Source organism: Toxorhynchites rutilus, chromosome 1, assembly GCF_029784135.1.
Source record: "Toxorhynchites rutilus septentrionalis strain SRP chromosome 1, ASM2978413v1, whole genome shotgun sequence".
Taxonomy (NCBI): Eukaryota; Metazoa; Arthropoda; class Insecta; order Diptera; family Culicidae; genus Toxorhynchites; species Toxorhynchites rutilus.
Genome location: NC_073744.1, coordinates 69,473,781 through 69,491,535, shown reverse-complemented (window position 1 = coordinate 69,491,535; position 17,755 = coordinate 69,473,781). Strand labels below are relative to the sequence as shown.

Below are 17,755 nucleotides of genomic sequence, written 5' to 3'. Positions count from 1 at the left end.
ATTTTTTATTCATCCCCTTAAAGTCAGAAAACACCTTTCTCAAATGAAAAAAATAAATGCTGCGAATGTGCGAATTTCAACAATAACAGAGTTTTATAACTTTTTTTTTTGTTTCGGACTCTGTTGCCTCAAACTAGCTCTACATAAAAAAGTACGCTACGGAAGACGATTCTATTGCTTTCATTTGAAAGATGAGAGAATTTGATACAGGATATAGTAGCGGGGGATTTTAATAACATTTTAGAAATAAAAAACTCAAAAGTTAATCATTTTAAATTCGTTCATTTTAACTTTATCCTAAAAATTTATATTAAAAAGGATTGTTTCCACCAATTAAATTAAAGCTTTCTAACCGCTCTACGATTTGTTCTTTGACACCCAACTTAAATCTTTCTTAATTTTGCTGCAATATCGATATAAACAATTCCTGGTGAAAATTCAAGCAAAATCTCAAAAAATCACGGTTTTTATACCACTGTATATGTAATAGTCACTTGAATTTTACCTAAACGTTGAAAGGTTAAATTTCATCTTGAAATAAGTCATATATGAAATATAAAAAAATCCAAACTTATATACAGTCCAAACAAAGTCGAGTCCAAAATTGTATATAATCGAATCACATATAATCGAGTCCGACCTATACATCATTGTGGTAAAAATATATGTTTAGGAGTTACGTTGAAAAACCTTTTATTAAAACCCACATGTCTTCAAATGTTTTTCAACGTTTAAGAGTTACATAGATTTTTACCATAATGATGTATTTGGGCAAGTTGTTGAAAATTATAAGCAAGTTCGGTATAACACGACAAACATATTAAAGGAGCCTATTTACTCTCTAAAATACAATAAATTAGATTTTTTTTTTCAAATATCTCGAGAATGGCTGCATCGATGTATTTTTTTTCATTCATTCAAAATTTGTGGCTAAAAATGAATTCAAAGTTTCGAAAATTCATAAAAAATCCATGTTCCACAAAGTTTGTTAAAAATAGTTTTACTATCTTGGACTCATTTTTTAAATTTTCTACATGACTTGTATTTTATATGAAAAAAATTAGAATAAACTAAACAATGCATATATAAATTTAAAAAAAATTAAAATTAAAAAAGACAATAAATTAGAAAAGTTTTTTTCAAATATCTCGAGATTGGCTGTATTTAGAAGGAGATTGATAAAGAGCTTTTTTATTTTAAATCACATCATGATTCATAATTTGTGGCCAAAAGTGATTGTCAACATACAAAAATTCGAAGTTTCTAAAATTCATAGAAAATCGATGCTCCACAAAGTTCACCAAAAATAGTTTTACCATCTTGGACTTATTTTTAAATTTTTTTAAATGACTTATATTAGATTTCTCTAACTAAAATCGAGACGCTGTTTCAAAAATTACACTTGAGCCAAAAAAAACAATTGCTGTGGAAAACTCATATTTCCTACAACCCAAACGAAATACAAACTTTCATTCGAATCAAAAATACTCATGTTTTGTCATTTGCCGATTTTATTTGAAATTTCTCTATAGTGGTTCTCAGATTCTCATCAAAATTGGTAGTTTTGTTCATTGTCGCAAAATATTAGAACTGTATTTTTTTTTATTTTTCATTAGGATGCCCATTTCCATTTTAGGGTGGTCCGAAAAATCCACTATTTCCTCTTTTTTCCAAAAAATGATTGCTCTCAAAAAATCATATCTTTTTAATCACTAAGCCGATTCAGATGACCGATATGTCACATTGAAGCCAATAGACTTCTAGACTTCTTTGGAAATATATTACACTTGCGAAAAAAAAAATATTTCGTATTCGTGACTTCTGATTGTATCTGTTTTATATAGTTTCGGGACCAAGGACGCTATATTTTCTATAGTTTTACTTGAAAGCTGGTGATTTTTTACATAACATATTTAAAAATCAGAAATGTGTTCATTTTCGTTTTTGAATTATGATTTTTCAAAGTTAATCGATAGTCTAAAAAATCTTTTTTCTCATTTTTTCCAAAAAAATCTCTGTTTTAAAAAAAAACAGATACAATGAATAATCACGAAAACAAAATAATTTGTTTTCGCAAATGTAATATTTTTCCAAAGAAGTCTAGCTCATTGGCTTCAATGTGATATACAGGTAAACTTCGATATAACGTACATTTCTCTTTCAAAATTGTACGTTGTATCGAATTGTACGTTATATCCAAGCAAAATAATGAACCAAGGAACACAGCTCATATTACATTTTTGTGTTGTTGTTTGGGTAAGGTAAATAAATAATGATGAAAAAGTTCAACTAAAAGATGAAGCCAACCTTTCTCATGATGTTTCCCATCATACTGCTCGATCCATTTAGAATCCGGAATCATAAAACCAGTTGTATCTAGAGATTGGTTAAAAGTACAGGCCACCAAGTGACCTCTGTTGAACCTGTGAGATTGACATGAAACTCTCAGTACCTATTTCGGGAAATATTTTTTACACATTGAACATGTGTACGTTATATCGAGGTAAAATGTACGTTATATCGGATGACGTTATATCGAGGGTACGCTATAACGAGGGTACGTTATATCGTATCCCTGTATCGGTCATCTGAATCGGCTTAGTGGTATAAATGTATGATTTTTTGAGAAAAGCCATTTTTTGAGAAAAAAAGAAAATAGTGGGTTTTTCATCTGAATCGGTTTAGTAATTCAAAAGTTATAAATTTTTGAGAAAAGGAAAAAGAAGAAAAAACTGATATTTTTAACGGTCGGTTAACTTTGAAAAATCATAATTTAAAAAATAAAAAGAGCACGTCTTTGGTTTTCAGCTGGTTTATGTAAAAATTCCTCAGCTTTCAAGAAAAAATATAAAACAATATAGCGGCCTTGGTCCCAAGACCATGAAAACTATAAAAAAGAAATACTATCATTAAGTACGAAAACATTTTTTTTTTGTAAGTGTAGTATTCTTTCAAAAAAGTTTGTTGTTTGTGGTTTTAAGTGTATATTTCGATCATTTGAATCGGCTTATTGGTTCAAAAACTATGAATTTTTGAAAAAAGTCATGATTCATCAAAAATGGAAGAAAAAAAAGATTTTTTGTACCGCCCTAAAATCGAAATGGCCACCGTAACGAAAAAAATACGGGTTGAATATTTTGCGATAAGGAACAAAACTACTAATTTTGATGAAAATCTGAGAACCACTATATCGGTTTGGCATGAAATGGCTGCTTTTTGGTGTCTTGAAGCGCAAATCACATACAACGTGTTTTGATTTATTTATGTATCGAAGAACTATTGTAGGTGTCCTGATTTTTAACTCCGACTAGATGGTATCCCTAAGCAAGACCGACCAAGGAAACGGACGAACTACTCAATTGGGATCGACTGTCACATACGACTCTTTTACCAGACTTGTCCCCTTCTGGTTACAGTTTGTTTTCACCGGTGGGACACGCACTCGACGAGTCAAGCAGCACTGCATTTTCACGAACATATGCGAAAATGACTAGATGGGTCGTTTGGCTCAAATAACTAAGATTTTTTCGACGATTTCTTCATTAATTGCCCGAAGGATGGAAAAAATGTACAGCTTCAAATATACATTATATTGACAAAAATGTTCAAACCAACAATGAACGTGTATGTTTACTGAAAGAAACGCTAACCTGGAAGAACAAGCTCTTTTTCTTGTTTATACAAATATTGACTGCGGCAACTTGGTATGCACAAATGTCGAATATCCAAATAAAGTTTCAACTTCCCGTCCATGACCCACTTTTGAAAACGTGACATATCCGGTGCCATGCCCATCCCATCTTAAAACCCTCTCATGTTCGATCTTTGATTGTGCTGATAAGCCATCAAAAGGAAAGCGAATAGCAAAAAAAAAAAAGAATCTCCATCCTTTCCCCCATATATAATATCATCGAGTACTTCCCGCAACTCAGCACAGCAAAAAAAACTCAAAACGGCCTTCCTGTGGCAGTTTCTGAAACCCACTCGCATAAACTTGTTGAAACGACGTAATAGACACTTCATGTGACACACTTTCGAACCTATGTTTCTTCCATTAGAGTGTTTCTTCTCTTTCCGGTGCGGTTATTATTTTTTTGTCCATCGTTCCAATCAATATACTGAATCGCCCACAATAGAGTTCTTGCATTGGTCGTTATGGGTTATCTTTAGCACGATCGCTTCCTGTTGCACTCTACACACAAGAGTCCGCTGTCTGAATATATATAGCCGATTGAGGTCCGGTTGTGTGAGAATCCGTCAGGCATTGCACATTAATAACTACCCTCTGCTAATGACGTTATGTTGATGGGATAATTTTTCTAATCATAGAACATTGATGTATTCTGTTCTGCGTTGTGTGTGTCATCAATTAGCACACTCTAACGTCACGTCATGATACTTTCATCATTAGGAAGCGAAGAGAAATATTAACTTTAGATCGAACTGCTATCAGTTATCAGTAAGATGAAAAATACTATCAAAAATGATCGAAATAATATGTCCTACCTGAAACATGTCCGTGTCGGGATCTTCCTTGTACTCCACAATGACGGCCTGATTTCGCGACAGCGTGTACGATATCGAGTGCTGCTTCGCGTCGAGTATTGCCTGTGATGTTTGAGGTGATTGTACGATGTAGTGTTTGGACCGTTTGACGCCGTTCGACTCGCCGCGTTTGTACAGCACAAATTTGGACCGACGTCGCCCACGATCGCCCTGTGGTAGAAAACCATTATAACTGCAAAGAGGAATAGAGAGAAGAACACACAAACTATCATCAGCTGGACCGGCTTAGCATCACTATGCACCGAGGTGCACCAAGTACCCGTAATTGATAAAGCTGCAGAGTAATTCGCATGAAAACTCAACTTGAAACGTAATAATTGGTTCGGATTAAAGGGCGGGATACGATTTCCCTTGTTTAAAAGTATCCCGAGCTGTTCAACGACAGCAGGTATTGACGTACTATAATCTGCTGTTGATTGGCTCTGCTTCAAAGCGAGCTCGATGTGCGGCACGACAAATAAACTTATTTGCATGCTCACATCTCTGCCGGGCTAAAATACATAGCACTTCAACTTTACCGAGAGCATCGTACAAAATGCCACAGCGACAAAAGTAAATTCTCCATGAAATCAGGCCGACCTCAGTTCCAGTAAAGCAAACTCTACTTTCAATTTACACATTTCCAAGTTTGAGCGGGGACTCTTATGTCGTGTCCCTCAATAGTTCCACGATTCGTTATTCTCGAGAGATCCTCCACTCCCGGGGCATTTGGAGTTTCTTCCACCTAAACCAAATGCAACGCAAACGCAACACAAACACACAACGAATTATTTTTAGATTGCACTTAGCAGGAATCAGCTGCACGCGGCTGACACAGAAAGTTAGCAGCGAAAGACAAAGTTGAAACAGAAATGTAGATAGAAAATGGTGAGGCTTACCTACCGACTTTGCATGGGGAAATAGTTTTGAATGTTTGATAGAAACACAAACTGGAGCAAAAAGCTTGGAAATTTCTTATCGAAATGGAACAGTTCAGGGTATATACATTATGCCATGTTGCGTGAACTAAGCAACCGGGAGCATAAATCCCTGAAGTAAATGTTGAACGTGGAAGGTAGTCTACACAGTAACAAGTTTTCTATGTTTGTTCATAAGTCCAGATGTTTTGCGACCAATACAAATAGGCGTAAACAGCGTTTAATATTAGATCAAATCACATTTGTTGGGATCTGGGTCAGCATATTGAATATGCGTCTGAAATCTGAAGTTTGAATCTTTTAAATATCTGAAAATCTTGCTTACTAAACTCCCTCCGACTACTACCTTTTTCATCAATGCGCTTGCTAAGCAGCGCTTTAATTCTTATGAAAATGTGAGAAAAAGGTTTGCTTCTAAAGAGAGGGACAGTTTTTTTGAAGTGACGTCCACGAATTGTCAGTTAGGTGGCAGAAAGTTACAAACGTAGGGGAACCGCGGCTAATATGGGCAGTGGGGGTAATATGGACAGGTGGTTGATTTGTATACTGCCCATGTTTGTATAGGAGACGTAAACGACAAAATGAACAAAATCGCCTTTTTTCGCTGTTTCGCATTGTACACAATGTGATACGTTTGCTCAACTTTTTTTGTTCGAAAAAATTAGAAAAGGGAAACAAAAACCGAAAATCAAACATGATGTGAATGTGGATGTGTGGATGTAATTTTGGCGGCTTCGATATTAAGTGTAGAGGCACGAATTTAGGATGTTTTTTTTTGAAAAAATAAAACAAATATTTTTACCATCCATTATTTAATTATTTATTCATCCATCCTTCAACAATAAGACAAAAATTGGACGGAAAAAATATATTCATAATTAAAATAGTTAAAAGCTGATGAAGTGAGGTCGTTCAAAAAAGTTGTGCCATGGTACCAGCTTTTCAGTTTATCTGAAACAAAAAAAAATGAACAGATTCTGAATCAGTAAAGAAGCCGCTATCGCATGAACCTAGGACAAGTCAAAAAATGTTTTTGACAAATTTTTATTGACAAAACAAAATACGTTTTTTGTTACGTTTCTCGATCTTTAAAACAATAGTAAGATTTAAAAATTATGATTTTTTATCGGTTCATGCGATAGAGAGATGTATATAGATTATGGTGCCAATGAAAATGGTCATCTCGAATTTCAAAAAGTTACCCCATAAAAATGTTCTCCACATCGAAAAAACACCCTATGCCAAATATCAGCTCAATCGGACTTAAGCGAAAGTGACGCAAAGCGGTCAAAGTTTGAGTTTTTTGAAAACCGAAAAATCACCCTCCCCCTTTCGGTGGAAATCGGGGTTTTCGATTTTTTTTTCATTGCCAAATGTTTTAAAATTGCATGAAACGTCGAGATCTAGGCCATCTCGAAATTTTTTTTTGGGAAAAATCCGCATTCTGGGACTTAGTTTTTTTTCGGAGTACGAAACGAAAAGTATGGTTTTGCGTGCCAATAAAAATAGTTATTTCGATTTTTCATTCAGAACATGCTACGAAATGTTTATTTGCACGAACATGCTACGAAATGTTGATTTGCACGATAATATACCCTATGTAAAATATTAGTTCATTCGGACTTCATTTACTGGTGTCACAAATGTTAAAATTTGAGTTTTTTTGAAAAACGAAAAATCACCGAAAATCGAGGTTTTCAAAAAAAAAGTTTGATGCCAAATGTCGTAAAATTGCATTAGTCGTCGAGATTCACTTTTATCTCGATTTTTTTGGTCAAAAAAATGTTTTTTCGATTTTCAATTTTCGACAAAAAATTTGTTTCAGATAACTGTAAATCTCGATGTGTCATGAAATTTCCGGTTTTCAAAAAACTCAAATTTTAACGGTTGCGACACCAGTAAATGAAGTCCGAATGAGCTAATATTTTGCATAGGATATATTATCGTGCAAATCAACATTTCGTAGCAAATTCCGAATGAAAAATCGAGATAACTATTTTTATTAGTACCCAGAACTATACTTTTCGTTTCGTATTCCGAAAAAAACTAAGTCCCAGAATGCCGATATTTGACAAAAAAATGACACGCGATAACACTAGAAGAAAATTAAAACATTTGACATAAATTTTTTTTTCGAAAACCCCGATTTCCTTTACTCCCCCGTGGGTGATTTTTCGATTTTCAAAAAACTCAAACTTTGACCGCTTTGCACCACTCTCCCTTAAGTCCGATTGATCTCAAACCCGGCATAGGGCGTTTTTTTCGAGGTGGTGAACATTTTGTATAGGGTAACTTTTTTAAATTTTAGGATCGATTTTTTCCCATACATTCATTGGCACCCTGATATAGATTGTATTCATATAAATTCGACATAAATCGGTTGAGTAGAACCTGAGATATCGTGTACGTCAGTTTAAAAAGAACTAGTTTCGAGAAAAACGCGTTTGAAGTTAATTGTTATGACCGCACTACGTTAGATACCGCATCACTAAAATGGCTCTAACTAGGTAAATAATGGAATTCTCGTGATTTGAGCATTTTGAGTGGTTTAATATCAAAATTCAATTCACTGATGGTTATATTTCGGTTTGTGAGTTAACAGAAAAGCGATATTAGGTATGTACGGAAAATTAAATTTGTGAGTGGAGTATATTTGTGAGTATACTATATTTCGAAAGTTGTGTCCTTTTTTGCCAATGCATTCTTCTAGACAAACTGAATTCATCCACTGGCAATTTTGCATCAGGATCATCACTGTGCGCTGGTTCAATCATATATTGGTGGTGCTGGTGCTGTTACCGTTCCTCAGTATGCTGCAGTGTGCGGGAACTGCTTCGCGGTTAGAAAATGAATTATCAGAATCGGAAAAGTACTGCGAAGTTCATTCGTTTTGACTGGCTGAATAATCACAAAGGGGCGGGGCTTACGACGCAATGTTTCACTTTTCTTTAGGCTCACAGTGTATTGCGAATGAAATGCACAGGAGATAACAACGTTTGTTTTCACAGTAGTATTGATGTATTCCCCTGTGTCTCTAGTTGCCTGTTTTGGTCTGTACAATTGTAAGGTTTTCACTGTCTTTATGTTTCTTGAGACACCTCGGCACTTACTTAACCAAACTTTAATGTCTATATACCATTGAATGGGTGATTAAACGTTTGTTTGAAGAGCCGTGGGTATACCAGGGTTTCATTTTGTAATATGTAGGAAACAAGGATTTGAAAAACAGGTATTTTGAAGCGTTGTCACGTCACGCTGGAATGGATCATGTACTTTTCGTATTTTGATTCACTACAAACACTTTTTTTACGTTTTCATCATGTATAAATCACACAAAATTCATCAATGTTATAGTGAAATTGAGAATATTTCCTACAAGAATCATCAGTTGAAGAATATTTTATGGTTAGATTGGCTTGTTGTCAATCAAATACTTTTGTGACTTTTTGCTGTTTCCGACTTTTAAATGTGTGTTTTAATTGGTGTATTTTTAATGGATTAATGGTGTATTTTCAGTTCCATTTCAAAACATACAAATAAACTTTCTCCTATGTTTTGTCAACAATAGATATCCAAAATATAGAATATAATCTTGTTTCTACTTCCGTTTTGCTGATAATAGTATTGAGTGACAAAAATATGGAAAACCCATACGACTTGGATATTGGTTGCAGGTGTCTTACTAGCGGAAGTCGAATATCGTATTCCGATGTCATTTTAAAATCAAGAATGGTGACTTCTTCTTCTTCTTCTTAAATGGCTCTAACTTTCCTTAAAAACGTTAAAAACGAAAACGGAAATCCCACAATACCATGAATGGTAGCGTTGTCATATATCCATCGGTACGCAAAGAAGAATGAAAAAAGAGAAGAAAATATGATAGTGAGCAGGTATGATTTAAGCGATAATGAGATAGTATTTGAGTGGTAAGAACTTAGCCGTAGAGCGACTCGTGTTAGACAAAGTTAGGAGTTAGACAAAAGAAAGTGCACACGCAAACGTCAACGGTCAACGATCGAAGTCAAAGACAAAATTATCTTCAACGCGCAAAAATAAACGCCCTTGCACGCGCAAATGCACATGGATGCATACAAAGAGTTTATCAAAAGTTTGTGATAGCAAAATACATTCCTCTTGTAGTGGACGCCACTCGATGAACCAGGCTTGTGCGAGCCATTGATGGCAAGCGCCAGAATGAACGTGTTTTAATGTTTATAATCACGATATAAGAGCGGGAGTCGACCCGGCTTTTCCCAAATAACGACATGCCGTGTACTACATGTAACAGGTAGATTCAATTCATATAGGTTATTTTGATGAACATGCCATAAACAATTGAAATACCCCAAGCTATCGTGACCCTAACCCTGAGGCGCCAAAGATACCCAATCCAACCCTGAAGCGATACACCCTATCCGATGTTTGATTATTTTTTAAAACTAGAAATCATAAATGCAAGCAATATTCCTAACTATTTAACTTTGTTCCTTCCAATTATTACCAGATTACAACAGATCTTTGAACGATCTCATTTAGTCATTAGCCCAAAATAATTTAGTCATGAAAAAGGTTTGTTTTCGCTAGGTCAAAATCCAACAAAATTTTATAGTGATTCGCGGTAGGTAGTAAATATTGCTTACCAGTCATATAATGACAAAGAAAACTAAATGGTGGTTGGTGTGTATCAGTGATCAATTTCAACCTGTGATACACAAACTGAGCCATGAGCAACATTCGCGGTACACATTCATTCTTGCCAAAACAAACCCAAAAACGTTGAAAAACTCATCCTTTCGAATAGTTGTGTTCACAGTGAAACGTTTTTCTCGGTTGATAGTTGATAGATGCGGTAGATCGAATAGCAAAATGGAAACAGAATAAAAAAGGCGAACAAAAGTTCATGGAACACCTGAGGCAAACCGGTCCAACTACCGAGGAGCACGAAGGCCCTTAGCGTTTCACTGCTAATCCGTCAAACATAAGGTGTAATCGATACTTTTTATTTCTGTAACCTTTTTCACTGACCAGGCTATAACAAGAAACGGTTTCTTTTTTTATTGGTGGCTATAACTAACAATTTTTTAGAAACTTTGTTGCGACTCATATGTGTAATTCACAAGACATGCTGAGCTATTAATAGTAACACTCGCCGATAATACCGAATAAAATTGCAACGAAAAGATTCCACTTTCCGGAAAGCCATTCACACTAGATTAACACATACAAACGGATAGATGCGCCGCTAATGGTGGCCCAGAAACTGGAATAGTTTCAATAATTCTAGAACATCTTTGAACTTACAATGCGGGACAAAGCCTTGGGCACTTGCATACACTGAAACCTCGATATTCGAAGCGCAAAGCGAAGATGGGCTCACACATAGGGGAACAGTTTACCGACAACCACTGTTTGATGTTGGTTCCGGCGGCGGCCTTAGCGTTCAGTGTCATCTTTCAGTTGTTAATTCAGCTTGTTATTGCTAGGTTTATGGGAAATTATAGCGAACAAAACAACAGAGAATGAAAAAAAAACAACGAAACTGATGAGTTTCCAATTTCTACTTCGATTTTGATTCGGTCACTGTGCGCAATCGAAATTGGATTCCATTTGTTTTGGTTCCGCAATGCAAATGAAAATATTATCTCATAAATAGTGATGAGAGCAGCGGAAAATGTATTTATTGAGGTGGAGTTCAATTGAGACTTGCACTGAACTGCATGTTTCCCCAGTGAAATTCCGACTATAGACTAAAATAATGTGAGGGGCTTCCAGAGTACCTGGTATATTGAAAGATTTGGATGGTTGTGTAGTGCATGCATAAAATAACAGAATTAAATAACGCTCTGAATTTATTTTAATATCCTGAGAACGCAAATTATAGTGAATATTAAACGCATGCACTAAAAATGGACTAATTTCGGAGGCAATGGAACATATTTCCCTTAAATCATATGTTTATTAACCTGTAAAGAACCAAGCTGTAAAAATACTTTTAGGACGAAAGGCATTGGTGTAATTCAGTTTATTGGCGTTAAGGAAACCCAAATGCTTTTTTTCTAATCTTCCATTTCCCGGGAAATGACAAAAAATCTATCATTGGCCAACACCTGCATTTTTTTACTGTAAGGGATACAATTGAATGTATTTTTTCCTTCATCACATTATAAAAGTAATACTGTAGAAAAGTTGACTTATTTTTTTATTTCATTTTGTTATTTGTTAGCTTATGTTAGGTTAAGTACTTGTCGCATATATTTGCTTTAAACCGAGCTTTTTGCTCAACAAAGCTATACAAAATTAAATTAAATTGATGGTAAGTAGTAGCTTATAAATTAAGTTATCATTTGATGGAAAAACATTAGCACATGGTTGCTTTCCAAAGACATGAAACCTTATTATAAACGAATTTCATGCCAACTCGACTGGCCGCTGGCACAGCACCATCTCAGATATCAGTGAAATGTTGTAAGTGTAAACACATCATCTCTCAAACAACTTTACATATTTGAAATATTCAAAAAAGAATTAGACTACTTTTGAAAAATGCCAAATGTTTTTTTTTTTCTTTAATTTGTACAAAAATTTATAAAATTTAATTTATAACAAAATTCTGGTCGAAGGAGAAAATCTAGAAAACATGAAAAAAGTTGCTATCAGAAAAACTTTTTCCCTGTAAAGGTGCCTATCTTTCGATGTATGAGTGGCTTGTTAGAAATTGTAAGGGCTATTTATATATTTTTTTTCTAAATTTTAAAAACACATTTTTTCGAGAAAAATGAATTTCAATTTCAATAAATTGTTTCATAACTTCTAAAGAAAACCTAAATGATTTCCTACATTTAATTCTTTAACCAACATTTTGTACCATTTTCATGCCATTTGGTAAAGAGTGATTCTTTGTTTTATTATCACACGTACACATTAGAGTGCCAATGGATGTATGGGAAAAAAGTGACCCTCGAATTTTCAAAGCGACCTTGATTAAAAATGTTGATTCCTACGAAAAACTACCCTATGCAAAATATCAGCTTAATCGGACTTCATTTACTAGTGTCGCACAGCGGTCAAAGTTTGAGTTTTTTGTTAGTAAAGGAAATCGGGGTTTTCGAAAAAAAATGTTGATGCCAAATGTCTTCAAATTGCATGAAACGTCGAGATCTACTGTCATCTCGAAAAAAATTTTTTGTCGAAAATCTCTGGGACTTTTCGTCGTTTTCTCGGAATACGAATACTCTCTGCAAAATATTGGCTCATACGGACTTCATTTACTATTGTCGCAGATCTCAAAATTTCAGTTTTTTGCAAATCGAAAAATCACCCTCCCCCCTTGGGAAGGGAAAAATTACCCTCCCCCTTGGGAAATCGGGGTTTTTAAAAAAAGTTTTTTGATGTCAAATGTCATAGAATTGCATGAAACGTCGAGATTTACTGTTATCTCGAAAAAAAAATTTTTTTTGTCAGAAATTGACTTTTCGGAACTCGTTTTTGTATGAAAAGTCGATTTTTGACGAAATTTTTTTTCGTGATAGCAGTAAATCTCGTCCCAGAGTGTCGTTTTCCGACAAAAAAAATTTTTCATGATGACAGTAGATCTCGACGTTTCATGCAATTTGAAGACATTTGGCATCAAATTTTTTTTTCGAAAACTACGATTTCCTTCCACATTGGGTGATTTTTGGTTTTTCAAAAAACTCAAACTTTGACCGCTGTGCGACATTAGTAAATGAAGTCCGATTGAGCTGATATTTTGCATAGGGTAGTTTTTCGTGGGAATCAACATTTTTAATCAAGTTCGCTTTGAAAATTCGAGATGGCCATTTCCATTGGCACATTAGTACACATAGTTGTTTTTATGGTTTGCCAAAGATAAATTAAAGTGGTTGGAAAATGTGAAATAATGCAAAAACAAAATATAATCACCAGTAATCGAGTGTGTCAAGAATTGAATTCAGAATTCATTCGCCTATAATTGAAGTTTTCAAAATTTGCCAATTCACGTCTCTGTAATCCAAAACATTTCCCTTTATTACGCGCGGCGAATGAGGTGAGATGGCTCAAGTCACTGCATTCCCGTAGGCGGATGGCGTGACTATAGTTTGTCACTAGGTGAGATTTGAAGTCGTGTCCTCATATGTTATCGACTCGGGTATCAAAAAGAAGTTGAAAAGTAATGTAGCTTCCACAATGAAGCGAGGAACTTTGCTATCTCACGTCACTCGCCGCGTAGAATAAGGGGGATTACCATCATCACTGACTCGAAATGAGCGATCTCGAATCGATTCTTAGAAGATCGTTTTTTTCCTTTCCGATTACCGATTTTTTTGATCGATCTTTTATACTCGAGAAAATCGAGAAAATCGTTTTCTTTTGCAGATTTGTTTTTCAGTATACATCGATCTTAATCTAACCAAATTCCACCTAACATTTTTTTTAAATTATAATGTCAACATTTGTTTCGCTTCTTCTACGATTTACTTCCGTACAAATGCTGACACAGACAGAACAATTTACTGTAACCAGTGTACCATTTGGTCACTGGACTAGATTTTTTTATTTTTTTTTATCCAAAATATATATTTTTGATAAGGCTCATATGGCGTCAACCTGACGGGGCCGGGAGTTCAATATTTCGACAATGTTTGCATTATAACTATGTTAGTAATATGTAACCGATTACTCGCGGTTGGCTCGAGGTTAGTATTACAAGTATTTTCGTAATTGTGATGTTGCTGTCTTCAATGATCTGTACCTGTGCCCGACACGGGATACTTCCTATTGGGATGCAGCTGACCATTAATCAGCAACGCCCCCCTAGTCTGTACCCCATATCTAGCGTGGTGCGTCTTTTCACTGGACTAGATGTTGACATAAATTCCAGGCGAAAGGTTGTTTTTTTGGAACTGGCGCCAAAATCAAGAATCGGTTTCGACTAAATGGCAGACGTATGGTACGATTGGCTTTTATTGAATCGTTGTAAACTAAGCTCTGGGCAGATAGCAGTTGTTGAATTTCTAATATTTTTTTTAATAAATTTGTTGAACAAAACCACTCCCCCTGACGTCACAAGATGAATGTCCTGGAGTTTGATCTGGACTTCAATATTTTTTGTGGCATTCATGCTGAGGAATAGAAAAAGGTTTTAATGTTCGAATAGAAATATGAAATTTGTATTTCCCGTTTAAACAAAAGACCACACTCATATAGAATAAACAGATAAATTTTTAAAAAAGTTTTTGAATTTTTCAAAGATCGATTCGGCAAAGAATCGATCCCCATTTGTAAAATCGATTCGAAAAGATCGATTTATAAAGATCGCCCAATCCTATCACTGAAGATTAAGCTGCGGCGGCCCTATTACTCAATAGAACAAATTTCGCATACATTCGTGTATATATTTATGTATTCAGTACCGGGGAGAAGCGAAAACTACATCGCAAGCCCCACCCTTCAGTGATTCATTGGGCAGCCAGAAATATTTAAAAGTGGCGGACTAGCAGTGAGGAGTATTCAGTATACTCCAAACTGCGATCGAAGGAAGCCAAACGAGAAAAAAACTAACAACCATGCGAAATATATCATAATGTCGAATTATATCAGCGGTTTATACGAGAACAATTTTAACATTGAATAAAAATGCGAAAAAGTGATCTCCCATATGTTCTGCCGTGAGATCGTAGTAGTTCAATCGAAATACGCGTTGACGCATTTAGATTCGTGTTCCGTTGATTTGAAGCGAAAATGACAATGGAGAACCTATTCATTCACTATTCATATATTCCTTTCATGGATTAAAATGTACAAAATGCAGGAGCCATCTTGTCCAGGGACACAAGGAGCAGTTTTCAGCATTTCTAAATTCCACTCCGGAATCTTTTGTCATGATATGCACCATTCAACAACTAATCACCGTCCTTCTGCCGCCATTGTACCACTGATAGAGTGAACAAAGAATACCCAAAAAGGAAAATAAACGGCACACCAAATTATTATCAAAGAATTGAATAACGAAATCTTTCAAACGCACTCGAAATTAATGTGTAACAATTAGCTCAAAGTAATCCTACGTCAACTATACGATCGTGTTTCGGACACAATCCCCCTGTAACTTAAAAAAAAGTCAATTATTATGAATACATCCTTATAAAAATCATATGTAATCAAAATATGTCATCTGATAATGAAATTTGTGATTTTGCTAGTGTTTGGATATCGATCAAAATAAAATGATACACAATGTATCATGCAGGTAACCTCTCCTTAATATATAATCAAACATGAGTGGATCATTCAGATACTTGTACGAATGACAGTACTCACTTGTGTTATACTAAATGATTATACGAAGCAAGGGAACAAAGCCTGTTGATTGCATATATGAGCTGTACCTAAAATCGCACACCATTTCCGAAGCCTGCATGCATCTTTGAACCGCATATATCGTTCCGTTCTACCATACAGCAATTATAAACGTCCTAAAAATGCAGATTTCAAAAACTTGTATTTTTGATTCCAATGAAAGTGCGTATTCCGTTTGGGTTGAAGGAAATATGAGTTTTTCACAGCAATTGGGAATTTTTTGACTCAAGCGTAACTTTTTAAAAGGGCGTATCGATTTTAGTAAGAAAAATCTTTGATAATTCATATCTCAAAAACTATGAGTCGTACCGAAATAATGTCTTAGAAAGAGTTATAGAGTATTGATGGTTGAATATGAAAAAAATGTACACTGAGAAAAAAAATTAGCACTTTTTTTTATTTACAAGATAAAAATTCAATTTGCAATATCCAAAATACATATTTTTTTAATTTTTTTTTAATTTTTTCATTCAAAATAGAAGTCATGTAGAAAATTCAAAAGATGGGCCCAAGATGGTAAAACTATTTTTGACGAACTTTGTGGAACATCAAATTTTTATGAATTTTCGAAACTCCGAGTTTTTGTATGTTAGCAGTCATTTTTAATCACAAACTATGAATCCTGATGTTATTTAAAACAAAAAAGGTTATTATGAATATCCTTCTAAATGCAACCATTCTCGAGATATTTAAAAAAATATTTTTAATTTATTGTGTTTCTTATAGTAAACAATCCCTTTTAATATGTTTGTCGTGTTATACCGTCATGTTCATGAAATTTTATGAATTTGCTTATAATTTCCAACAACTTTCCGAATACTTCATTATGGTTCATTTTTTGACTCAAGTGTAACTTTTGAAAAGGTAGTATCGATTTTAGTAAGAGAAATCTTTGATAATTTATATCTCAAAATATATGAGTCGTGCCGAAATAGTGTGTTAGAAAGAGTTATAGAGTATTGTTGGCTTAATTTGAAAAAAATGTACACTGAGAAGAAAAATTAGTACTTTTTTTTTATTTACAAAATAAAATTTTAATTTGCGATACCAAAAAATATGCATTTTTTTATATTTTTTTCAATTTTTTCATATAAAATAGTTTACATGGTTTCGGAACCAAGGGAGCTTTTTTTAATATTTTTTTTGCTGTATGTACCTTGCTGTATTTGTTTAATTTAGCTCTAGTGAATAAAGAGCCATCATCACGCAGTACATTTTATAATTATTTCAATATATTAAAACTACATAATCATTAACTCAAGTATAATTAGCTGAAACTACAGAACAAGCTGCCAATAAACATTCAATAGAATTGGCTTCGTGATTAACGATTGTATCTGTTTTGTATAGTTTACATGCGTTCGAGACCAAGGGCACTATATTTTTTTTATATTTTTTCTTTAAAGCTGATGATTTTACATAACATATCCAAAAAATCGGATATGTGTTCTTTTTTGTTTTTATGTTTTTAGTCTTCGTTCGATATTCCTATGCGACTAATCTAGATCTATGCAAACAGAATTCCATTTTGCAATTGTAATATAGACTAGCTCATTGACTTCAATTTAATATGTCGATTTCGGCATCGGTTCAGTAGTTCAAAAGCTATGAATTTTTGAAGAACGTCATTTTAGAAAAAGGGGGAAAGATGATTTTTTAAACCATTGGTTAACTTTGAGAAATCATAATTCAAAAACGAGAAAGAACTCTCTGGTTTTTGGATATGTTCTGTAAAAAATTCTCAGCCTTCAAGAAAAAATATTAAAAAATATAGCGTCCTTGGTCCCGAAGATTATAAAAAACAAATGCAATCAAAAATTACGAGAGCAAAATCCATATTTTTTGCAAGTGTAGTATTTTTCCAAGAAAAGACTAATTGGCTTCAATTTAATATGTCGATAATCTGATCTAGTAGT

The 17,755-nt window shown here is 34.2% G+C and overlaps 1 protein-coding gene across 2 annotated transcripts in view; it reads right to left on the bottom strand.

Annotated features, from left to right (window-relative positions):
- LOC129770391 (protein pellino) overlaps positions 1-17,755 on the bottom strand; it is a 151,529-nt gene that overhangs the window by 39,046 nt on the left and 94,728 nt on the right. For both annotated transcript variants that reach the window (XM_055773211.1, XM_055773219.1), the window contains exon 3: positions 4,507-4,738. In XM_055773211.1, coding sequence (XP_055629186.1) covers positions 4,507-4,738 — 232 coding nt within the window. The remainder of the gene's footprint in view (positions 1-4,506; positions 4,739-17,755) is intronic.